General features: G+C 43.0%; 1 protein-coding gene across 5 annotated transcripts in view; it reads right to left on the bottom strand.

Moving 5' to 3' along the window:
- Window positions 1-27,008, bottom strand: part of ephb2b (eph receptor B2b) — a 120,869-nt gene that overhangs the window by 57,353 nt on the left and 36,508 nt on the right. For all 5 annotated transcript variants that reach the window (XM_062407564.1, XM_062407581.1, XM_062407573.1 and 2 more), the window contains exons 2-3: window positions 18,943-19,022; window positions 8,565-9,249 (exon numbers count right to left, since the gene is read on the bottom strand). In XM_062407564.1, the coding sequence (XP_062263548.1) occupies window positions 8,565-9,249; window positions 18,943-19,022 (765 nt within the window). The remainder of the gene's footprint in view (window positions 1-8,564; window positions 9,250-18,942; window positions 19,023-27,008) is intronic.

Raw genomic sequence — 27,008 nt, 5'->3', positions numbered from 1 at the left:
AATAAACGGTGGGAAAAAAGCACTAATCTCAACGCACAGACCTAGAGGTGGTGCAGAAGAAGAAGAGGGAGGAGAGGGGGAACATGGGGAGATTATTCTCACCCACAGACAATTGGTACAGGGTATAATGTACTGGTAGGAATATTTTAACTAGATAAGGATTAGCCTGGCAGATTCTGCTATGGCTTTCATCTTCCAAAGCATGGCTGAAAAAAAAAGAAAAAGGTATCCTCTCCATGAACCCGATTCTTTACAGACTTATAAGAATGAAAAAAAAAAAGAAGCGTGTCGAACGGTACCTTTTGGCTCTAAGCTTGAGAATTCCGTCGGAGAGGGCGTACAGCTCATTATATTGGAGTAATTTATTTGCTTAGCAGCAGCCCACGGGGAAGTAAAAAAAGTTTTAACATCCAGAAAATTCTGTAAGTAGTCCATTTACAAAGCCGAGCTGTCCCCCGCAGCAACGGAAAGCTATCCCCCTTCAACAGGGCTTCGACAATTAAACCAGGCCAATGAAGCCGAGGTTGTTTTCCTGCTCAGCCTCAAGGACGCTCGTCCCGCGCAATTACAGGCTTAATTGAGAGGTGTGACAAACAAGTAGACGTAGGGCGGGGTAATACTAAATACCACAAACAATTACAGTGTGCGACAGAAAAGCAGAAAAGTATCCGTGGAGAATTAACTTGAACAGCATCAGGAAAATGGAGCACTCAAAGTTTAGTTGTTTACCAGATGTTGTTTATGGTGACAACCACTCTAGGCTTTGTCAACGTATTGGCATCAAAACATGACGGGTCTAAAGAATTTGTACAATTTGTCATAATTGCTGTGGTTGTCGATTACGTTCGTACAGTGTTATTGGTCCCGATAATCCCGCCCCCCCAACGACTGACGTCAGCAGCTCTTTCTTTCAGACCAGCTGTTTGTGCCCGGCCCCGAAGTCAGCAAACTAACTAAAATAACTGTGCATGTTTAAATAATTTTGTGGTCGTTGTGTGAGTGTTACCGTTTTATCAATATATCTTGGGTTCTGACAATTGATATAGTGACGGACATCGGCCGTCTATCTTCTGAACAAAATGTCACTCACCTGGATTCACTCAGCACTAACCTGGCAAAGAAAACAAAGTTCAATCCGGCAGGGGTGGCACTTGAGAGCTTAACTCAACATTGACGGGGCTTTAGTGGCATGTGTTCAATTTCAAACTCAATAACCACTCGGAAACCTCCCAAGAAGGGTGACTGCCTGATCCTTTGCTACGCCGCTCCGACTTTCTGAGTTGACATTAGCCGGTGGATTTCTAAACATTTTGGAATTAAATCCCATAGCAAAATAAATCTCAATATAAACTGCTTGATTTTGTTGTTGATTTTACTCGAACAGTGCCGGGCCCCCAGTGACTAGATAAGACGTGTGCGGACACGACCACCCCCATTCAGAGTTCAACAGAGATTTTTGTCCTTTAATCCAGAGATGCATTCTGTGTCTGTTGGTTTTTCTTATTTGGTCTCCAGCACTGGAGTCAGCTGTTAATTAAACGCAGCCTTTTGGTTTTCCATCGGGAGCAGCATGGTGTACTGTCGTGATCTAAATCACTTTGATTGTAAAAGTAATTAAATGCACAGGAATTTGTCTCAATGACAGTGACAGAGAGACATATCAACGACGAGGGAGATTTACAGTGTACACTGACTCATTGTACCAAGCAAAGTGGACATTGCAGTCTCTCATTAGAGACTTTGGATTAATACATCTTAAGTGTGTTTTCGCTCCAAATTGTTCCACTTTGTGTAATTATTTACAAGTGGAAGATGAAATACAGGCTTTTGCTTAAAAAAAGTCAAAATATGTTTCCTTGTTTCTAGGTTGACGTCCACAAACGAGGATGCAGAATTCATATTGTGTGTCAAGATATCATCTCAGTGCAGACAACAGAGGAATCCCTGAGCTGAAGTCAAAACATTAGACTCACAACACACTGGAGAAAGAAAGCTTATAGCCTGAATATTCTCTCCCTGTGATAATTCCTTCTCCGACGCTCGAAGGGGAGATCCCTCGCGGTTGTTACTGCAGTGTGTTGATGAGTGGGATGAGCATTTAAACACATAGGAGGAGAGCAAGAGACAGTTCCCTTGTTCATATTTATCTCCCCCTCTTTTCCTTTCCATTCTGTTCCATCTCTACCCTCTCGTCTCCCGGCCTCACCCGCATAGCCGTTTAATCTTTAATCACCTGAAGTTTAACAGGGGAGACATCCTTGTTGGCGGTTGATGTTACTTATTTTAGAATCCATTATAGTTGTGGAGCGTATCCTCCGTACAAGGAAGAAATGCCGTCTTTACTGTACTAGGACAAAGTGAAAGTCAAAGTGAGGGGCCGTTATAGACGGCAGTCAAACAGTTTCACAAGTCGCTGTCGTCGATGTTCTTCTCAAAAGGAACAGACAGTCGAGTAATTCAAATAAACTGAAGAGCAAAACAAAGACTATAGCTGGTGAAATATATATTGAACAGATGCTTCTGTAATTCCACTTAACATGGCAGGGCACATGTTTGAGTTGAGCACACGCCTCAACATCAAGCACCTCTGTGTGCAGGGTAACACTATCTCACTGCATCTGTGGGATGTTCCACAGGATTGAATGACCATCCTGTGTGAAGCAGAATATAGACTCAACAGTTTCAAGTGCATTAATGAGTGACCAAGAGGTTAACTGTGTGTGAACAACTGTACTCATCTCTTGGATACGACAAACTACAGATGGCGTGGAGATGTCATCGGAATCGATGAACTTTCTCTCCGCTCTCACTTTTAGAAAAGCTCTTATGTAGGTCAGCGGCATGCGACACAAGACGCCGCAATTTTCTCCCAATGTTGGCCCGAGTTCTTATACATCATTGGAAAACAAGGTCACCTATACTCAAGAGGGATTTCTGTCTTTAACAGTGAGCATGACTGCTTCTCATCTTTTTATCCAGACAGATGCTTGATCCATCAGTCTACCGTAGCCGAGAGAGCAACTGGAATCCTAACAGGACATGGGGACATCTGAGAGAGAGCACATAGGGATGTTTTGACAAAGCCGCGGCCTTGTCCCTGATGAGAAAACAGAGGCACATATGGAAGGATCACTATATAGTACACAGATCTTGTTTCCACTGTGTCTGTACAGCCTGTCCAACGCAAATACAAAAAAAAAGAAACATAAAAAGGTCTCAGGGTTGTCACCCAACTCCACTTTCATGGAGAAACACCAGAAAACTGTCTGTGGTCATCAGGGACTCTGGTATCTCTGGACTCAGGGAAAAGACAGGAAGAGGTGTCTTGGGCAAGAAGCAGATCTGCAGCAAAGTCTCTACAGTCCACGAGATGAATGAATATTGTAAACAGAAAAGGAGAGGCACTGGGATTATGAAAGGTCAGACTGTCTGAACTGACTGACTTAGCAATTCAAAAGATGATGTGGGATAATAAGGCGGTTGACAGAGGGGCATATGGAACAGAGGCTGACATGCGCGAAAACACATGGAAAACGTTTACAGGCTTAGCGGGCCATGATCTTTGAGTTCAGGGAGATTCGCAGGGATCGGAGGTCACGTTATCACATCCACATATGATGAATGGGATGTGAACAAAGGCTGATAAAGTGCTTGTGTGTGGCTGTGTGTTCCTGACGGTACACATGACTATAAATTGATTTGTGCACTCACTATGCGGTAATGTATATTGGAAGGGCTGTATGTGTGTTTAAAATCGAGTTTTCTCTCATTAGACTTTATATTCCTCTTCTAATTAAAGGCTCCCCTGCACTTTTTTTTGTTTTCTCCCCTGCTGTATGGATGTGTGCAGCGTGCAGAACACAGAGAAAAAAGAAGACTGGCTGACATAAAAAGAGAGCACCTGGCCACACTGAAACCCCATCTCAGTGGGTGAGAGGGAATAAAGGCTTCTGGATGTTCCCTGGGGCCCCTGCGGACAGAATGACACGTCTTGGAGCTCTGCCGGTTCCCCTCCTGCTGTTACAACATCCTACGCTGTGTACAGACCACAGAAGCTACTTCTATCGAATATACATCACAGACTCTTTATTGGGACTAAATGAAAAGATCAGTAATGGAAATTAAGTCATGTTGTCTAAGACGCCATTTAACAGGCAAATGCCGCAGTAATGAACATCTGTTCAGGCGCTAATTTGTAGTCCTTGTGATTAACTGAACGGCTCGTATCAGCAAACGAAGCAGCCATGAATCTGAGAGAAGAAGTGTGGCTTTCATATCAACATCATTTTTGCATGAATACAGATTGTGTAGGCAGACTGTTGACATTTTGGTCCCTCTCTCCATTTCTTATTCTTTCCCCCCCTTCCTCGTTCGCCCTCCTCACTGCAACCCAATGCAAACCTCCCTTCATCTTTGTTTGCACAATGCCCAATGCAGCAGGAGCCTTGAGGGGGTGTGTTTGTTTTGTTTTGCTTTGTGCCTTGTTCCAGCGCAGAGGACAGTCAAACAGTCATCGGCGTGGCTGTTCCCCCACGTGCGCTGTTAGTCAATTAGAGCTGCCATTAAAGACAGAGGCACCCAGGGAAATAAAAGGCAGCAGCGTGGATTTGTCTGTGCTACGCTGATTTCAAACCCTTAAACCCTCTCCAGACGAAGAGGAAGCAATAATTGGGATTCTGACAGTGGGTTAGGGGGACTCATTTCCTTCTTTCACCTCCTCCCCTTCGCTTTTCCATGCAATCATGTCTACCCAATCATGTCTGCCCGGCACCTACCTTTGCACTGGATCCCCCTAACTCTCTTTATCTACAGGCACATTTAGCTGGAGAATTACTGAAGCCTTTCTCTCCTTAATCTAATTCCATGCAGCTACTAGCCACTACTGATGCCGACCTCACAAAGACACTGACATTAAAACAGGTCCTAGCGTGGTTGCGTATTCTGCACACAACTACTTCAAATGCTTATCATTCATGTGACTCAGTGACTCTCCAAGGAGTCTGTCGTGCATGTGCAGCAGAATTTGCTATGCCCTTTATAAAGTACATCTGAATCTTGGAAGGGAGCCACTTTCGGTGAGTTAAGAGGTATGTTTGCGTGTGCATCAGTAAAACAGATGGAGGCGTGGCAGTGGTTAATATTAAACAATGTCCCCATCTATTTTTAGGATATGACTCTACGGGCTGGAATGTATTTTTGAAACTCTACAAGCACAAAATTGTCAAAAAAATTACCATATGCAAAATATGTGATATATTCAAATGTCTCTCGTTTCTTTCCACTATCCAAGAATTCGAAGAATTTCTCTTTCTCAGAAACAGACTTGATTTGGGCTCCAAAATCATTTCTTACACTGGTGGATCATTACATGAGTGGACAAACAGAATATGCAACACTTGCACTCCTCTGTCACACGGTGTGATGTGATAAGTTGACTCTTCTCGCTTCAGATCTGGCCACGGGGGCCACACAATCTGCCCTGCTTGATTTATGATGTTTGTTTTTTCCCTCCTAAATACAGTAATTTACAAAAACATAACCAGGGCATGAATCATGCTGTTGTTATTGCTGTGACAGATCCCGGTCTCCATGTGAATCTTCGCTGCTCCACAACACGAGCCACACTCCCACAGTCGAGACCCTTGAACTCCCAATAGCATGGGGTTAGATGATCAGATTACAGTGGAAAAACACACATGGGCATTGTTGAGGGAGTTTGCAATTCCACCCATGAACATGGCTTTCTTTGTGCCCCACTGAAGGGAATTCTTTTCATTCTGAAGTGAACAGCAAGGGCAAACAGGACCTCATGTGTCTGTGTGGTGCACCATCTCCTCAAGGCTCTGTAGGGAAATCAGATCTCTCTTTTCAGGGCCGTCTCTGCTGAAAGGCCCCGGTGTGGTTCCACACTCCCATCACTTCTTAGAGAAGAAACTTAATCTCACTTGTAAGACAATCGCAGAGAAAAGGGCCTCCGCAATTTGATGTAAGCACCCCCTTATACCGTCAATATTTTGACAGATTCCATGACAGCATAATTATTTGCCGGGATCCCTGCCAAGGATTTAATTGTTACATGCGTAATTACACGTTTAGTTGCGGAGATGCTGGAACAAAGCATTGGTTGTGTTATTCATATTCCAGTACAAATTGTCTCTTTCATTTTGGTAGCTTTTTACTGTCTGTGGCTCCATAATCCAGCTATGAAAGGGGATATCTTACAAACCCACCGAGGGCACCTCTCCCTAATCAATTCATTACCCAATAATATCAGCAAGCAAAGGCGCATCTTTTATAGATCAATTCCATATTCCTCTGCTGGCACTGGAAATGAAGAGGCTGACCACAGTTCCAAGCACCGATATCAGCTTACGCTGTTCAGGAAGATGAGTAGAGTGCAGACCAACTGGTGGCGGCTTTCCATCAAGAGGGGCTTCCGAACAATGGAGGGACCGCAGACTTATATCTCCTTCATCTAATGGTTTTACTTTCTTTCTTGGTAAAATATGTTTCCCTTTTCTTTTCCCCTTTTCCAAAATTGCCTTTTCAGATAATGGCTCCTTCTTGCAAAGCTTTTATATTCAGATACTCAATCACCTGACCATGGAGGGTTGAAGCTGTGTCTATCCAAGGGCTGCATGCTTCCAAAGCTGCACTTGAGGATGGATTGCATCACAGCGGTGTGTCTAGGACGCTCCCATTTCAAAAGCTCCTTCGAACGCAGCCATCAAATGCATCCTTCCAGTCCTGAACCCCAAAATCCAATAGGTGGATCCTTCTCGAGCCAATTTATCCCAGGATTCCCTGCGCATTAAATATAGTGGCTCAAGTAGCTAATAATGCACCATTAAGGGAGGGAGTGGGAAGCTGGTGACGCGAAAAGGAAATCCTCCAAGGACCAGGCGGTCTCATTTCAGTTCGGCCTTTACGTTCCCTGAAGACGAATTGGTGCACATCTACAGTGATGGTGAGAATGTTGGAAAACTACCTCCACATATGTGCTTGTGTCAGGAACCCTTCAGTCTGTCTGTGATCTCTGCAGTGCTCTGATCTACAGTCTTCACGACAGCAGTAGAGCTGATGAAAAGCATGGGATGAGTGATGATAGTCTGCCTTAAGTTTACAAAGCCAGTGCTCTGCAGGTAAGGAAAAGTGAACAGGCAGCATGTCCCAAAATGGGAGCTACATATTTTCTCCAGGCAGAATAAGTCCCATGCCCAGCTCTGCAAGGAGATAAAATGGCTCAACATGATTTCCCCGTTGAGCGGATCACATGCAATGTATAATCCCGTTTAGCACAAAAGAAACACCATGACTGAGGACACCCCTGAGATGTTCATATCCAGCACATGCAGGGAATTACATGTAGGTCAGAAAACAGGCAGATTTGTGTAATTATGCGTGGATGTGGATTCAGAGTGGTTTGCTGCAGCAGGGTAGCTGTCGTCATGTGCCCCTCATTGGTCTGTATACCTTCAGAAGGAGCCTGGTGCTTGTCCTCATTAGCTTCACTGAAGGGCCTTGCAGTGTATTTGTTTGTGAATGTGTGTGTAAGAGAGAGAGAGAGAGAGAGAGAGAGAGAGAGAGGCGGCAACCATCCCATTTCCCCTCCCAGAACACAGTGACTGGGGGGGATGTTTGTAATTACAGGCGCACAGTGGAGAGGCAGCGACACGTCGGTCCGTAATGCAGGTGGGTGGTTTGTTGTGCTGGGCTGAAGTCTGCAGGCTCCACACTGTGATGCTGTTCAGAGCGATCAAGATCTCTGAGCACGTTGACCAAATACCACCTGCCAGACTGCGGAGAGGCCATGGCACACGGAAAATGTTGGGCACAGTAATGTTTTGAAAGAGCCAAATCGATTTCCCTGCGAGGGATTCAAGTTGACAGGTAAATGCAGGCAATTTGGAAAAATATCCTCTTTGTGCTCAAGTCAGAAGGAGGTATCAGCCAACAAAAGATTAGCACTAAACGTCTGTATGTTCAAAATTGCTGTTCTTATATTCTCAAAATATCTGTTCTGTTAGGTTTGTACAAAAATATGTTTTCCTGATGTGGAGGAACTGAAATGGTCATTTGGTGTGAAAAAACATTCACTCGTGCAAGAAAGAGCATACTACTGAGAAGTGCAGTGAGGAAATGATTTGTGTCCAGATAAGAGGGTTATAGTTGCATCTATTTGTATAGTAGATTTTCAATTATAGATATGCTCCAGAAGAAGAAATGTAAAAAAAAAAAAAATTCTTTGACAAGCTGCTGTGATTTGTGGCTGGACATATTGGATGAGGTTTTTATGGCAGCTCAGAAGAACCTAACTAAACTAAACATGGTCTATAGACAAATCCAAGAAACGGGCTTTGGTTTGCAGGAGGTGATGTTCTTTTTCATGGAAATATGTTGATGGCTTCAGTTGAATAAATATACACAGAATTTATACCTTATACCTTATTTGGAATGAAGAGATCCGTGGAGCAGCGTACAGTGGAGAGTGCACTACCCAACATAAATGTATGGATTCTATCATTAGCAGATATGATGAAAATGTGTAGAAGAACACAACATACCTCGACAAACTGTCCCGTTCTCCACAGCTTCGTTCCCAGACTTGCACATGCAGCGCCCGATGGGCACCATCCACTCTCCATCTCCGTTGCAGTACAGTTTAATTGGCACATCCACCTCCTCTGCGTTTGGGATACAAACACCTCTTGCAGCAACGAGGGAGGTGCTCTCTGCCCCTGAGAGTGTCTCTCCAAACAACGCCCCGTTCGTGATGATACGGGGGCATTTCCGGTAGAAGACGCGCACAGCGATGAGGGACATGCAGCCGCCATAGTCCTGAAAGGCCAGGTAGAAGCCATTTCGTGACACTGGACCGAAGCTCCGGACCTCAGTGTTGATCTTCATCACTCTGCCTCCCAGGTCCACCTGGGAGAAGCTCTCGTCGGCTGCAATGGTGTCCACCTTGATCCAGGGGTTCTCCATCCAAGCTGGTGAAGTCCGGGTGGCCGTGTCGGAATCAGACTCATAGTAATAGAGATTAAAGGTCTCTTTGCAGGAGCCTGGTACGTTGGGGATGCTACTGCAGTCCCTGACAGAAAACTTCATCTCCACGTGGATCCGCTGTGCGCCCCGACGCCGGATATACTTTGTCCGTACCCAATTGTTCTGATTGTTGTCAAAAACATTGCAGACCTGGTACGTCCGGATGGTGTTCATGTTTTCATCATAACCACTCACCTCCTCCCACTGTTGGAAGAAAACAGACAGAAACAGGGAATTAACAGTTTTTCCTTCTCAGTCCTCAAAATGCTTTTAAGGATTGTGCAGGAAAACATGTGGCAACTGAGGCTTAGAGTTAACTGATTCATTCAATTAAGTGCAATTCAGCTGTCAAGCATTAAATGCTCCTTATGTTTCTGATTAATATAAAGTTTCATAAATGCCCAGCGATTCCTATTTTACCACAATAAAAATAATGTTTTCACATCGAAGTAATACTTTGATCTCTGGAACGATGAAGGCACAATCTTAATTAAACTGATTACATAGCGCAAATGCGAGACAACCTTTCACGCATGTCTTCCATTTTCTTGAGGTAATATAGGTTAATCAGATTTTGTTAAGTAAATTAAATGGTTTCACATAACAATAATAGCCAGAGGACTGAATTATATTAAAAACAACACCATAGAGTTTTTTCTTGGGTGGGTGTTAAATAAGCAAGATATCCTAGAGATGCATCGTTTATGTTTATGTGAAAAGCTGCTGAGTCTCAGTTTGAGGAATGCACTCTCACAGTGTCGGAGCCGGATGTCATCAGTTACCTGGCGCTTAGATAAACAGTTAACTAAGCATTCCTGTCACTGAATGTAAGAAATTTTAAACATTAACTAGAATGACAGGCAGTAGAGTGCATACCTCCGGTGAGGGCCAACACACTGACCTCATAAAACCATATTTAGAAATTCACTAAATCGCGCAAACTGAGAAATGTCAGTCAACTAAACATGCCAGATTATCTTATCATGATCCATTAATTATTCTCGGAGAAATCTCTCCATCTTGAGTAGTTTGTGCGTTAACCAAATAACAAGCAAATACAGGCAAAAACTTGCTTCCTTGGCAGAGGTAATAAAGTCACTAAAAACTATATATATATATATCTATATATATATAGATATATATATATAATCTTCAGATCAATTTACTTTCGTTTGATCTCATCAAAATGTGAAAGTGCAAATAATGATTTTACAATTTCTATTTAAGTATTCCAAAAACTCAAAGGGAGTACGGGCAGCAGAAACTTTTGAATTTTGTAAAGTGTTAAATATGTAAGCTCTACTTGTTAGAGGCAGAGAGCTTTGATGTTCTCTCTCCTTTCCTGTCCTGCATTGAAATAATCATTCACATGCTGTAATGCTTAAAAAGAAACTGGAGACATGAAGTTAAGTCACTTGAGCATTGCAGAGAGGCTTTGGTTTATATGACGGCGTGTCCTATTTTTTTATTGTACTGTATCTCAATAGGACACATTCATAGCACATACCTTAATAGGTTATTGACATTGTAGTGAAAGGTTCTGTCATTACAGCGAAGCAACGAGGAAACATGACATTCAATTTCCACAATCAAAGTCACACTAAACTGGTATAATCATATTACACAGGTAATCATAGAAAGAATAATCAAGGGGTAAATTTCACAGGTTTTCGGGTACGCTGCTCTACTTCAAAGCTCACACACTGCACAGCCACTCAAGTCCTGGATCTGACTGTACAGGCTCCAGATGCAACCTCTGTGGTTTCCTTCCCATTGGCCAAGGATCAAACACGCTTTAAACACCATGCACCCTAACTACTGAGCAGGTCCTGACCTTGACCTCAGCATCTCAGCCAGGAAAGAAAGAAAAAAACCTGTTCTAAAAACCCCAGGAGCCACTTTGCATCAGCTGCACCCTCTACTGCCTCTGCTCGGCCCGAACCCTGCCTCCCCCCCTTCACTCTTCACTTCACAGCTGATATAATTTCTCAAATTAGAGCCCTCTCAGTGAGGATTTTGACAGATTCTTGACGGGGTTGGGGGAAGAAAGTCACCCCTCTTGTTGTAAAAGCAGCATTTTATCAAACATCCTCCGACTAATTAGAAGAGCTTTGGTGCTTAATTCTCGTGTCTTAATTAAAAGACACAGCGAGTGTGAGGCTTAGCTCGACCCAAACCATCAACACGAGCCAATCAAATAGAGGAATGATGTGCGGCCAAAAATATGACATCCCTTTCCAAAACTTGAGTAATGAGTAAAATCAAACTACACATTCATGATACACAAATGTGGTTCAGTGTGGTCAGTTTTTCTCTGTACCAACTTCAAACAAAGCAATTGTGGCTGTGTTGTTATACAAGCTACCGGTTGTCGGCGGGTTAAGGATACATCTGTCTGTTGGCCCGTGCTGACAGACATCATCGTCCCAGGTCATGAGCAGCCATTGACCTTACCACTTGTTGATTGGCAGTGGGGAGGCTGTGGGCCAATTAAACAAGAGCGGACAGGCCGCAGAGAGCAGAGGATTGGACAAACACAGTTTAATAAAATTCATGTGGAAACAGGTGGGGGTTGCTGCTAATGAGCGACGCGGACAGGGGATACTGCAGGGGATAGTGATGTGGGGGGAAGGGTTAAGCCAGGCTAGAAAAGACCCCAAACAAAATGTGTTTTGATGGAGGGCCCCTTTTTGTCCTGTCATGGCCTCTTTGGCCCTCTTTCATCACAGCCAGTGGAGGGAAGCAAATGAGGCATAATAAGAGCCTAACGATCAAGCGCCGAGTGTGAAATTAGAAGAAACGTCTTCATTTTCACAGCTTTTCCCCCCTGCTCTCTACGGAGAGTGCTGTAAAAGGGTGGTCATGTGTTTTAAGTACAGAAGGTGGAGGTAACACTGGTGCTGGATGTCAGGATGGATTAGTTAGAGGGGATGAGCTGCCCTCATATGACGATGGAAAGAAAAACTCCAGCTTATTCTGCCTAGATCCTGTTACGTTTGGCCAAATGTTGTTTTTCTGGTTTCCCCGAGTGTGCAAGTCAACAGCCGCAGGGCTAACTGCAATGAACAGTTCTTTATTATATAATAAAAAGACGCTTAACACCAAATGGATGAAACATATTCCCTTAACAACCAAAGGCATAAAACATCTTTGAGACCTCATTTGTTTTTTTTTAATATATTCTGGGCATTTATCAATGTTATTAAAACCCATGCCATTAACTTCAAGGTAAACAAGAAGCGGGTGTTGTTGTGTTTCTTTTTATTATTGTACACTGGTATAGTCTTCCCTCCTCTAAGAAAGCCCTCGCACAAAGAAAACACCCATAGTGATGAAAAAGCATCGGTGTGAAACACAACGCACGACTGGCTCCAAACAAAAGCACAATGTTTTATGTTTTAATTGCTCTCGTCTGGCTCTAATAATTCCAGGACGAACAGTGTCTGTTAACAAGTTTCAGTGTTTGGTTGAACCTGCTGGGTGTTTGTCGTCCATTACTCCAAACAGACTAAAATAAATGCCAGGAAATCCTTCTGTGTTATATTTGAAGCTCTGAGTATAAAAAGTAATTTTCAATGAACTGTGTAGCTAGGTAGTCGTGACACAACAGACCCCGAAACCAATCTATCGTATTATCACGCAAATGTGTGTTGTTTGAAATTCATTATAAAGTCTTTTTAACTACCAGCATTTATGAGATAATTTGTATTAAAGAACAGAAAAGTGCATATGCACTTCCTGCACTGGAGCTTGGCATTATGGACAAAATCATATTAAAACAAAACCTTTCATATTGATATTTATCATGATTCCTGAGTCATATTCCTACTGTTTTTCGTATTTTATGAAGACAAAAGACTCAACTGTTGCTCCCAAATACACGTTGTGGTTTTTAACTCTTCATTAATGAGCAGAGAATGACAAACTCTTGACAAACAGTAAAACAATAAACAAATTTAAGGTGAATCAACTAACTACTAACTGTTGTTTCACTTCCTAACTGTGCTTCTCTCGATCTATCATTTTCAGTTTTCTCAGGCAATTATTCATGGATCCTGATGAAAAGACACATTTAGAAAATCATGCGTAGGAATGTGTACAGTTGGTGCAAATTGATTTAGAGAGACGGTGGGGCCTCTGCAGAGGTATGTTTATTCCCCAGCTCTATCCATCAACTGTTTCGAAATTACACACCATCTTATTTTGTTCAGAAAACTTCTTTCCCGAAACAGGTTTGGGTTGATGAACTGATAACCTGTAGAGGCTGTAACTTTTCACAATGCTAGCAGCAATATTGAGAGACAGAACACAGAAAACGAATGTGTGGAGTAAATATACAGTAGACAGTGGTGGTTAGGCTGTGGCAGGGCTAATATGTGTCAGCCGATTCTACGGATTGATATGAGCCGTTACAGTTCAGTGATGTTCGTCGAGAAAGAGGCTGAGAATCAATATCTCTGCCACTCGAAGAGTGAGAGGAGAGAGAGAAAAGTTCAGCTGACCTGCAATCCATATGTCACCATGACAGTAGGTCGCTGCTTTATCTGTAAAGCCAAGCGGAAAGACCCGTCAAGGCTGAATTATAGACTGGAGATCCCACTACAGCTGAGACGATTCAACACAGAGAGCTCTTTGCTTCGCTCAACAACCCAAACGATAACATTAGTCCAGGGTCTCGGAACTCTTCAGACCTCTTTGTAGCAGCTAATTACCAAACCCTTCTGCAGAACACACATCATGCAGGAGCTGCTGCACACTGCTGCGGATTTATATTTTCCACTGACGTTTTAAACAAAACTGGTTTGCAGTGACCGAGCGTTGAAGGGTTCAGTGTAGCACTCAAGGCAAAACACGTCAGGTGTTTGTATAAAGACCTTAATCACAGCCACAGCCTCGAAGGGATTAACAACAGCCACAAAAGATAACTTCCAAATGTTAATCCTAAATGAAAAACAGAGGAAGAATCAAGCATCAGCAGCCAACAGCCTGCAGGGAGACTCTTGGTTGTTGATGTGTCACTCCTTATATTGCTCTACTGGGACTATAAACTCTACTGTTATGAATTCATACCGAAAGCAACACAGTCAGGTTGTCAGATTTCTCAATTTCCTGTACATCTATGCTACGGAGGAAAACATGCCAGCACACACACGGTCAACAAGTGTGTTGGCTGCAAGGAGATGACCACAGCTACACTCCTCACGAACTAGTTGTCAACAGCAAGTCAGAAAATTGTGATAAATACTTAGATATGTCTGGCAGGTGCTCGTGGAGGAGTCGTTGATCGTCAATGCAGATACTCAAAGCTGTTTGATGGACTGTTAAACTGTTATTTGGAGGACTAAAGGAAGAATAGATCCATTACTACACATACCAAAAGTGCCAATTCAGTAACTAAAGGACAGTGACAACGCAGCCGTGTGTACCTGCAAAAAGGCAACTACACTCGGATACAGCCTGTTGTACAAGCTACAGCTGGTGAGAATAAAGTGTCACATCAGTCACGTCGCAGTGTGAACGAACTGTCACGATATTGAATGGATTCAGTGTTTTGACATAACGTGAACAGCGTATTTATCACATCCTGTCATTCCAGCGTTTGAATTAACCTGAACGAGCTTCTCCGTCCAAAGGCACATTACATATTATCACTGCTCTATCACTGACAGAAGTAAATAAATTATTCACAGAAAAGCAGGGAGAGAGACGGAGAGAGAAGGAGCCAGTGGAGAACTCCCGGGGAACAGTCGCCCTATTTGCAGTAGTGGGAAATCTGTCGGAGCAGGAGTGGCTTCCCTAGAGGGACAGTGGACAAATGACACCCACTCTCTGCATTCAATTACTACGGGATAGGCCATGGGAGCCAAATCTTGCAGGAGACTTGGCCTCATAGAGCGTACACACACACACATACACACACACACACACACTTAAGTAGAACTGTCTGGTGCAGTCAACTCCAATTACCACTGTCCACTACGTAATGCACAACATGTGAAGCTGGAGGAACAATTCTACCTTTTACCCCCTTATTGCTGCTTTATTCTTAAAACATAATTTCACAGACTTTAATTGTGAATCACAGCGAATTAGTGGTCACTTTAAAGATCCAACAACTCCAGTACAGTGAAATAACTACAACAAATTGCTTATAAAGAAAAAGAAAGGCTATGTGGAAACAGGAATATGCCATTTTGGTCTGCCACACATGCCCACAATTAAATGTAAACAGTCTCAATCTTATTCCAGAGGAATTCTAATACAATATGCAGTATCTTTGATGACTCACAAGGAAATGATTTGTTTAACAAACATTCTGCAACATGTGCTGCTCCTTGCCGTCCTGCAAACCTCCCTGCTGTGTCCCCGGGTGACACTGGACATATCCTGGTACAGGGATATTATGACACATCCATAATGATAACCTTAGCCACGCACACTACCTCATTATGTTCTCCGCCTATTCAGGAGACCTCAGTTTTCCCTCCACAGTCGCCCTGTGTGCTCCCCGCAGCCGGACGTCTATTTCTAAATGTCAGTACTTCGGCAGAGTGGTGGCCAGCGGGTCAGGAGATCTGACCTGATGTTCGCACATCTCTCAGCTCCACTCCAGAAAAGAAAACAGTGACCACTTAACCCTGCTCCGCTCGTCAGCTACACATTACCTCAATGTCACGGCAGATTCTCAGAGGGTCAAGATCTCATAAAGAGAGTAGTTGATGGAGTTTGAGTGAGAAGCAACAGGCATCAGTAGGAGTTCATTGTATTCTGATGGTCTATACATACACAGACAATAAATATGTATTTGTATATAAATGTAAAGTTGCTGTTAAGCTGTGCCTGATATTTATATGCATTGCCATTGTTATATCATAATCGTGTTATGACATTCTGTGTAAGTGTGTACTTGGGGTTAAGTCTACACAAAGTTCCCCGGCTCAGACATATGTCAACATGATATTCCAAGTCTACAGACGGCACCAGTGTGGGTGGACTGACTGTTGTATTGACAAAATCTCAGAACATAAGTTAGAAGACACCAAACTTCCTAAATTGCTCCAGGATAAAGTCTGGTTTGGTAAATATTGCACTAGTTCTGAATGTTTTTGGTTTTGCAATGAATAATGAAGACGTCATGCTTGTCTGGCTCAGGGACAACACAAGTTTGGCTGTCACTTTACATAATTAAAAGGAGGCACTGCCAAGCCATGCACAGAGAGGGTTATAATATTTGGCTTACATCAAGCTCAAGTGTTTGTTTTCCTCAAAATCTCTTTTTTAAGAAACCTCATGGAGGAAGTTGACTTTATTGCTGTAACTCAAGACAGTTCTTATACTAATAATTTGACAGGAGTTATTCAAATATCCCGTAAAATAAAAGTGTGGAACCGCACCAACTGCGATAACATTTCTGACTTAATATCACACTGTTACTTGTTTGCGTTTCCCTTTGTGTGGCACAGTATCACGTGTCAAGTTAGGATATATTTCATGAAGCCGCATAGAGTAGTGAAAGCCAACTGCTGGTGCGGCGCTCTGCTGGATGTTACTGATCCACCGACTAAGCCCGTGAAGCCATGCATATATGTGTGTAAGACAATAGCTTCTGTAAAGCACCTCTCGCTGTTATACGGAGCGGGACAGCCAGCTCTGTTTCCACACCTGTTGCCCTGGGCCATAAGGGACAAGCTATCTTCATCACCCTCGCTCTTCACTTTCCAGTGGACTGTGAGTTTGACAAGCTCAGCCATATCATCATTAAACTTCAGTGCCCACGCTGATAAGGCCAACCTATACCTGACTAAAGCCCGGGGGCTTAGGGAGTTGTTCGCATTTCATTGCACTCCGAGAGGGGGATATATCATAATTGCGTGTGGAGGTTTCCGGAAAGGAGCACGGGGACTATCTGAAGTTTAAACCAGAGAATGACTGCACACAGATAAGTGCTTCAGGAAGTCTAACTGTGAGGTTATTTGATTTGGACGACAACACTACCACAAAATCAGGCAGTGCACCACATGTTTCTTCACAAGAGAAGATTCTTGAAGAGTTTCGATGGCTTTAGTCGTATGTTTGGACGATAATTTTACTTCAATTTGACCCGCATGACACAACAGTTAAAGTTTTTAAGTCTGAAGTTTAAAGCAGAAAATAAGTGTACACATAGATAAGTGTTCAAGGACGACTAAATGTGAAGATATTTGATTTGGATGACAAAGCCACCACAGAATCAAGGGTTTCATCACATGTTACTGGACCAGAGGTGATTCTTGAAGAATTTAGAGGTCTTTAGTTTTATGTTGAGACACTAATTAGACCTATATACTTATCAGAAATGCCTGTGGTTTATGAGGCCCCTCAGATCCTCTGGTTATTCTCTCGGAGCTGTTCCACTAAACGGAACAAAAACGTTTGGGGATGCTGCTTTCAGACATTTACAGTCAGAGTCGCTTGAACAACCTTCCAGAGGAGCTGAAGATGTTGAAAATTCAAAATGTAATTGAAAATCTACTGTTTTTTTATTTAATGCTCACTATAGTCTTTTCTATTATTGATTTAGCTTTTGAAAACAAAACTACCATAAAATAAGACAGTAAGCCACGAGTTACAGCAACACAGACGATTAGTTTATAGTGTGGAGCTCTTTAGTTGGATGTTCAGACACCAAAATTAATTTTGGCCTGAACAATACTTCGAAACAGTGACCTTTTTCTTCAAGTCTGAAGTTTCCACTTCGTATTAAACCTGATTACAAAATATGGGTTGAGTGAATGTTTTGCTGAATCTACCAGTTTGCAAAGATGAAAGCGAGACGTGAAGTAAACTGTCTTTGGAGCTGGTATGCATGTGCGTAAGCACGCTCTGAGAAGATTGGATCCAGAGCTGGCGAGGGGAAAAGAAAGCAGGCGTCTTTCTGCCTTGCTATTGATTGTCGGAATTAGCAGGGAGGAGACAACGTGCCCTCAGGTTGAGAGAGATGAAGTTATACTAAATTATTGCTGAAGAACTTTGAAGTTGTATCATGGAACTCTTGAAGTCCAGCTCGCTCCATGAAGCCATATTTTGCTTATTTTATAGTGCAAAAAGACACAGCATGATAATTCAAACCATCTTTAATACAAACCACAGAAGCATAAATAATTGAATAAAATCGGCAGTGGTTTTCAGAAATGCACCAGCAAATAAGTCTACAACATTTTTTCTCTCTCTTGGACCCAGTCTGAGAAGTTTAAATCTTGTGGTGGGGAAAGAAGTGCAGGAGACTGAGACTCTGTTTTTGGCTGGCTTTAAGTGGGCCTGGCTTGCATGTGGCTGGGAGAAAACCAATGCCTTGGCAAACCATGTGGAAATACTGTGCATCAAACACCAACAGGGCCCATATAACACAGCCCCTTCTAGTCTGGCACACAAGTACACATATGTAAGTTAAAGTCTGATTGTTCATTCATACAGTGCTTGTCATGATTCAGTGAATTCAGATCATGTACAAAATCTGGATCCTTTATGGACGGATAACTCAATAGAAAGTGTGTGGGGGGGTTGGTGAAAATTCAAACATTGGAGAAAAACACGGACGAGTCTAAAGGGTTTCTTTTTCAAACGTCTACATATGGTGCCAAATATCACGTTGCAGGAGTTTTTTCCTCGGGGAAATGATTTAACTCTCTCTGAGAGGCAGGCAAACTCATTAATTGATCTCTGACCTTAGAGTGAGAAACCAGCTACCAGCAGAAAAGGGCAATTTTAGATATTAGAAGAAGGTCACTAAACATACACCTTTGTCTCAAGGAAAATGCCCTAAAATATCACTCAATTATGTTATTGCTTAAATAATAAGTTAATTAAACCTTGATTATTGCAAGTAAAGCATATAACTACGAAGGGCATGTGACTTACGCTGTTGTCGCTCGACCCTGACACGGGGTAGACCGTCCAGCCTAGCTCTGCGGTGGCCGTGGTGGAGTCCATGAGTGTCTCTGTGGAGAGAATCAAAGAAAGGAGGAGGTCAGATCATCTCATAACAACAAGCAGGAAATGGTATGATAGTATAAAAGAGTATTAGAAATGGATTGAGAGGCAATTTAGTCTAAAACAATGACATAAATTTTTTGACAAATGTCCATTAAAAGTTCCCAAAAAGTTCGGCCTCCATCAAAGCCTAAAAACAAATAAATACATTTTTGGAAAAGCAGAATATAAGCGGAAAGGCAAACATCTAACTGAATATTATCAATAGGATATAAGGATATTAACAGATATTTAAAGTCTAATTAGTGAATGTATGTAAAGGGTATTATCTGCATTGTCCTCAAAGTGAATAAGACAATTAACTGGTCACTAGATAATGACATTATTTACTATTCATTATTATTTAAAATAATCCGATTCATTGTGATAAGCTGCTCCTCATCATTAGCTGTATAGGCCCTGCTATAGAGACCCACACACTACATGTGTTAAGAGATTCCCAGTAGTTTCACAACAGCTCAGACACATTCTGGGGGAACTATGCCATCATCCATACAACTCTGAAGAGTAAACAAGAGGCTGGGAAAGCAAATCTCCGTGGAAAGGAACACCTCTGGTAATTGGGGTCAAAGAGAAGGTGCCTCTTGTCTGTCATGAGATCCTCACCAGCACAGACTCCACCAGCCTGACCCGACTGTCCGTCATATGCTCATTGACCCACTCACAATGTCACCTTCGTTCCCTCTTTTTTATTTTTTTAATCATACTCTCTGTGCCCGTTCCCTCGTGCCCTCTGTTTTCCATCCCTGACGTCCTCGGATCTACGTAACCGAGGGGCAGGTCTAATGAATTTCCCCTGCTGATTAGGCCTGTGTCAGTCTTGTGCTCTAGCGTTGAGCTGCAGCAGATGGAGAGAGCATTCATTAGGTTGGAGGCGTCAGCTGCCAACCCCAAAATGCCACAGAGGGATTTAGAAACCCCCTCTCTACAAACACGGCGACTAAGCTTAGCATTTAAGTCCCAGCGAGCGACTGTAAAACAGGTCTGGTGAACAACTGCATGCTGCAGAGGCTCGTCATTGATATAGTGCTATGAGCCGATTGAATTAGCGTTAATATTGTGAGTTAATTTAAAGTAAATCCCAGCGAAGATATAAAACTGAGCCCCTAATGTCAGATAAAGATCTTCCTACAGGTAATGAATGAATGGAGGACATCAGAGACGGAGGATCTGAAGTTACATCTCAGTGGATTGTATTTAACGCTCGCTGCACACTGCAGCTTCGCACCATCGTGCAGGATATCTCAGAGACTTCCAGTTGTTTCGTCTGATTTATATTCCAGCCAAAGCCACAGCTTTTAATTAACAGGCTCCACACGCATCGGTTTATTTCAGGCCCTTCTGCTGACTTTCTGCGTTTCTGCTGCACACAAGGCATAATGCTAGATTTCACTTCCTATTCAGTTATCACAAAGCCCAAATCGTATAATTAGGCAGATGAGACTGCAATTGAGCAGCTATTGATAACCTTGTGTGTGACTCAGAGCCGAGTAGCCTACATGGGTGTTAGGCAGTGAAATGGTAATTATCTCCAATAATGATAACGATAATTAGTGGAGGAGTAAAGTGAGAATAATGAACCCCCTGCGCGGTGGCGTCGGGAGTGTTGTGGTGAAACAGGGAGCAAATTTCCCCAGGACTGTTAACACAGACTCGGTGACTCCCCCACTCCTTCCACCATCCTCTGCAGACACACATTTCTCCTGATTCAACCCACTTCCCCTCGCTGATTCTCTCTTCACTCTTTCTCTCGTCTCTCTACTCCTCCCTTCTTCTTCTCCCCCTCTCTTTCATGCTCTGTCTCTCTCTCCGGCCTGCACGCCGGACGAGAAGTCCCTCACCCACAAAAAAAAAGACTGATCACTTTTCTTCCTCCTGCTGTCCACACTTCAGTCCTGGCAGCCGCACCGATTCATTACCTCCCGTGTAGCAGAGCAGCACATAGCTCACCACTGTCAGCCCCTGCCTTGTTCTCAGACTGAGCCCCAGCCGTGGCAGAGCGTGGCTGCTCGGCAAGACCAGTCGGCTATTAATCAGGAGGAGGACAGGGTGCAGAGATTCTCGTCTGAATACAACCACAGGAATCACTTTTTTTCTTCTTTCCTTTTCTTGTGGTCACTTGTTTACGAGGTGATCATATGAATCTTGCCGCTCGTTGGACAGGCATTGACGTCCCCGGAGAAAGAAGGTTCGAGTTAAAAGACAAGCTGTCCCACTGCTCTCCTCTCCATTGTTTATGGGTTGGTCACCATCATCATCACTATGTGGGGAAAAAAAAGATTTGCAGCCCTAAGAGGACTGTCAACGGGCCGATACTCGCCAGAAAAAGATCACGGAAAAGCAAACATTCTTCAGGAACACTCAGACAGAGGGAGGAGGAGGACCGTAGTATTTAAACCTTTTAATAGGTTGGTACATTTAATGATTTAAAGGTTTGGACCCCACAAGATCTCCAAAAACAGATTTATTACACCTAGTGGTGTTTATGTATGAATTGGTATTCAAAGTAGAAAACCAGGTGTAATCCATGTTTCAACCAAATCATTCAGGACAAGTTCCACATCACCTGAAGGTGAACTTTCATGGTGTGTCAAACTGATTACTTTCTTCCTAGGAGCCATTATTTAAGTGTTTAATAGAGAAAAATAATGCACTGCAAAAAAAATTGTGTAAAGTATAATACTTTATGCTGTACCAAATCATACTCGTACCAAATTATACTGTAGTATAATGGATTTTGTCGCCATTACAATGTAGCGTCCGAGGGGTGGGGGGGACACATCCCATGCTCTCAGATCTGGTGACAAATTGGAGCCTCTCGATTTCCCCACTTCAAGTCCTAGTGTTTTTGCATTATTTGTGTGGCAATGAAGAGGGATACATAAGTGTTTGAACAGTTTAACTGAGCTCATGGGAAAATGACCTCAACCGTAGCAGCCAAAATCATCAGCAACACTTCACTGACAACAAAGACAGAGAAATGATTTTACAAATCAACTGGAAAACCTTCATATTTCTTTCACATACAAAACAGATGATGTAAAAAATATAACCTTTTTTTTTGTTTTTGTTTTTTCTTTCTTCTGTCTTTTTTTAAACCTGATACCCTCAACTGTAGAGGGGGCTATGAATATGCAATGAGACCTAGGAGTCTAAGAAAAGCCTGCTAGGCAGAGTGCTTCTTCCAACACTTCCTGAGACTAAGGAGAGAGTTTAGTGCTGATCTGAGAGAGAGCTCTCCAGTGAGAGGCTTTCTGAAGTGACAGGCGGGGGGGGGGAGGAGTGGAGAGAAGAGGAGGAGAGAAGGGGGAGGACGTGGTACAACGACAGCACTCCTCTTCTCTAAGAGGGGTCAATGCCGCATTCTAAAGAAAGCAAGAGAATTCTCAATGAGAGAAACAGAAGCAAACTGTTCACAGGAAAGACGCTTCAGCTCAAACAAGCACAGCGAGTAAGAAAACATATACACATGCAAACACAAAGACTTCAGAGTCAAAGTTATCTACCAGCCATTGTGGTTCAGCATTAATAAATGAAAGCCACTATATAATATTAAAACGCGGTGCACGCTGGATTTCACATCACTCACCCAGTAAAGAGTATTCAACCATTTACCTCCTCTACACCCGGCCCTGTTTTCTCTAGGTTATTTTTATGTATTTTTTTTCCTGCAGCATGTTTCTCAACCTTTGCGGTTGGTTTACGGTGGTGACTGACCAGTCATGCTTTGTCCAAAGGGCAAGGAAATCCGGGGGTTGACAGCTGGATGGCCAATTAGTTACAGGGAACAGACAGATTCCTGCAGTCTGAGTGATGGATGGAAACTTCTCTCTGCTGCCACGAGTAATCCTTCAACTAAAGTACACCTTCCAACTCTCAGTGCTTTTCCCCCGGGCAGAGAAAACCCAAGTGCAGCTTTCCAAGCAAATTGACATTTCTCGTCTTTCTAACACAAGTACATACATGTTGATACATGCCTGCACCTAAGTATATTGTTACATGGCCCACTCCAGATATGTCTCCTTGTCTCCCTGTTTTTCTCAGCATGAAGAACCCAATTTGACAAATTGCTTTGCAACGTATTGCATCACCGCTGCAGAAAACCCTGCATATAAATGACTTTGACGCAGAGGAATCAAAAGAAAAAAAAATAGTGATTTTCTAACAAAGTAGCATACATTTAGGGCCTACGGTTTAATAGGGTTTTTTTGAAGAAGCAATTGACCTCCATAAGAGCGTGAAGCAGCTTGGAGACTAGACCTCTTTTTATCTTTTTCTCGCCTGCAGACCTACAGCCTCTCCTCTCCACGGAACATATCTCTCAACATCGATATTAACCACATATGGTGCTTTCTGTTGCTGTGATAATTCCAGCCAGCAGGGTTAAAAAGCAACTAAACATCCTCACCATAGAAGCCATGCTATTTAGTTCTGTATAACCACTGCTGAAGGGCTGCATTTACTTGTATTTCTCTAAACACCTGAAACCACAGTATTCGATGGCGAATGTGGGAAGATTGTGGTATGCAATGCTTTTGCAGAGTAACATGAGCAAGCTGCTCATTGTGCTAAAAACAGAACTCTATACAGCGGACCGAGCACGGAAATCTGCCCAGATTAAGGGGCAAAGCAATGATATACCCCTGAGGGAGCCCATGCAACGGCAGAGACGTGATTCATAGCTTTAATGATGGACAGGGCTACTGTATGGCTTGTTGGAAAGAATAACAGTCTGTTTCATTTAGAGCTAAGGAGTGGACAGAGTCCCTGGTCCGGAGAAACTCAGCTCAACTTATCTGTCAGCACAAGCTGGGCGCATTAGGTACAGTAGAGCTCCCAGCACTGTCATATAACAGCATAACCCAGTGTGTTAAATGAAATTTTAATCCCACTTTTACAATGAAACAGGGGCTTTGTGGACCATGTGGCACAGGCCCAAACCTCAGAAACACAGCTCAGAGTCGGACTGGCACGCAGCCCTGGGTATGCAGGGCCCTTCCTGGTGTGTCACTCATGAGACATCGCTCTGTCAGGAAGATTTATCTTATGTGGAGGTGATTGTTGAAGGGGCAGGTTTGGAGTTGGGGTGATGATGAAGGTGTTTTCGGGGAAAACGATGAGGTGGGGCTCAAAGTTCAGCCCCACCTCATCAGAGTGCTGCCGTGGGGCGCTGAGTAATCCATGGCAAGGAAAGATGAGGGAGGAAGCCGGGAAGTTGATTTTGGCAGAGGACAGTGACGTCTGAAATACGGTACCACACACAGGGAGCGTAGGACTCTCAGAGCACCAGCTGATGACAGAATGATGCAGCAGGGTGTTCCCAGGGGCCTCGGGCAGGATGTTCAACAGTAATCCCGACACAGCCATGCTGGGTTATCAGTCAGTGTAACTTCACTCGTCAGCAAGGCCAAGGGGCTTTCACCAAAAACAAATGTAGAGTAGCAAAAAGTTTTCTGATGGATGACTGAATACCTGTCAGGTCATCTATTTAGATTGTGAAGTGTTTCATGTATTTCAGGGATTTACTTTATTTTTCTGATGATTCAATGCTGTGAAATAAAATTGCATGTAGGTAAAATACAATTACTGGGAAAATTCTGAGATTAAAGTCACAGATCTACAAAAAAAAAGGTTTTTTTATCTGACCCTGAACCACCTGCAGTGGCCGACCAAATCAAATAAGTAAACTTTGCGACCAGGGAATTCTCTTGGGGTTTTGGGGGGTTAGGATTCCAGGCTGAGGGAAAGGAGGGATTGGCGGTTTCCAAGACAAAGCCAAAGAAGGTTGAGCTGTGATTAATCAGTTGGAAGGGGAATGAGCTTGGGAGCTGAGCGACAATCAGTTGAGTGAAGCTGGGACCAGTGGAGATGAGCTGGTAGGGAGAGGTATGTTGCGTGCTCGAGTAGATAAAGGTTACCCACAGCAAATTACAAAACCTACTTGAACTGCCCGTAGAGGTAACCATTGGTAGACTAGCATTCGTCCATTTGTTGTATTTCCCGATGAAATCACCTTAATCTATAAATTGATAAGTCAAAGTTCTGTAGAATACAACTATTAAATTTCAACAATCTGCTATTCCATGGAAGACTGCATGTAATTATTTTCATTTGCTGTCACTGTCTTGTATTATCTCCAATTAAAACAATCCCATTGTATGAGTATAGCTTTTCTTTCCATGCATTAAGATGTTATTGCTATCAGCTAAACCTGTAGGGGGCATCATTAGAGTATTTTCACTATTAAAACCTTCTTTTTCTGAGTGACACCTTATTTCACGGCAGAGAGACATCAATCTAAACAATAAATTGAGAGTGGGAACAGTCACCTGGTCAATCACGAGCCGTGTGAAAGAAACCTGGCGAATAACACAAGCCGGAGGATTTATAAATACGCTTTCCATATTTCCCAAATCCCTCACAACCCATAGAGACCTGTTTAACAAATCATTACATTTTAAATTCAGCAGCGGAAAATTCTGTAAAAGTGGGTCCCTCATTTTTATATGCAGCCGCTGAAGTGAACGAGCATATGATTAAAAAAAAAGGAGGCCATACAATTGACATTCAACCATCCATCCAATCATTTTAAGTGCTGTATGAGCACTGTGACGTTCCTCTACGAGTGCAGCGGAAATACCTGCAGCAGAGTTAGACAGGGACGAACAAATCACTTTTCATCACAGTGACAGCTTTTCAGATACCACTACTAATTGACTTGATGGAAGTAATCATCGCCGACCCTCCCACGCCTTGCCTACAAGCCATTAGTTAAAAGTGGGAGATTAAAAACTGTACACAGCTCATGTAGGAGCGTGAAGGAATCCTTTATTTCACGGGTGTGCGGTCTCTGGCTTCACGTGAGGGATTTCATTGTCTCGCTCTCCCTCTACTGTGGTTTTCATTTTTGAAGTCTCTTTCTCTCCCTCTCCCTGTTTTTTTGATTAGGTTTGGTAATAATGAAGCTTGGGGCCCTGCAGGAGCAGTATGACCATGATAGGCCTGTATTAGTCCAAAGACAAGACGTTCCCCCCCAGCTTAAAATATACTCAACTGGAAGAGTGGGAGCAAAGGGACCAATTCCCCCTCCTAATTTGTCCTACATCAGATGATGTCTGCTGTAGTCGAGGGAGCAGCTATCTCCATGCCAACATTTTTGATTGGCAGCTCGGGCAAAAATGTGGGTTACATGGTAAAGGTGGCGGGGGACACCGATTGAAAGTGTGACGGAGATACGATGCAAGAGAGAGCTCTTCTGAGTAGCGAGTGATAGGTAATTCAGTATCCTGACAGTTCAGCTGTAGTTTAACAAGAAAGTGTAAACAGTGTGCAGTCGTATGTGTGCGTGCGTGTTTGTGTGACAAGATGGCAGCTCGTTTTACTGCGATGGCCTGTCCTTGTTTGGCTGATAAGACATTCACCCTCTATTTGATATTTAGTCAAACTGCATCCTCCTACACAATGTGCCAAGGCGAGTCATTAAAGTCAATTTTATGACCTCGTCTATATCCTCTTAAAGAGCCTTTCATCCTCGGAAAGAGCCTTTAAAACGCTGCAGTAAATTCCTGTGCAGAGGCTCTGTGTCCTTATCACGTGAACTTTGGTGATAGGGTTGAACTGTTGACCTGTCCTAGGTAGACACTGAATAACTAAATGTCGCTCTGTGTATAAGCCAGAGAGAGAATCCCCATCTGCTCATGTCAACAGGACCTAAAACAATAAATGGATAGAACAGGGCTGTGCATCATGTACTGTTTTAGACAGTAGATCTTGACATGCAGCATTTTTTATCTTCTTGCCAGGAAGGAAATGTAGCCCATCAAGTACGTTTGTCATTGTGGTTTCAATATTTTCCAAGAAAAATCCAAATGAAGATAGTTACAACCCAAAATAGCCAAGATTTACCGTGTTTTTTTCTTTTAAATCAAAAGGTC

This window comes from Platichthys flesus, chromosome 2, assembly GCF_949316205.1.
Source record: "Platichthys flesus chromosome 2, fPlaFle2.1, whole genome shotgun sequence".
NCBI classification, from domain to species: Eukaryota; Metazoa; Chordata; class Actinopteri; order Pleuronectiformes; family Pleuronectidae; genus Platichthys; species Platichthys flesus.
Note: the sequence above shows the minus strand (reverse complement) of the source record. Positions and strands in the feature narration are given on the sequence as shown.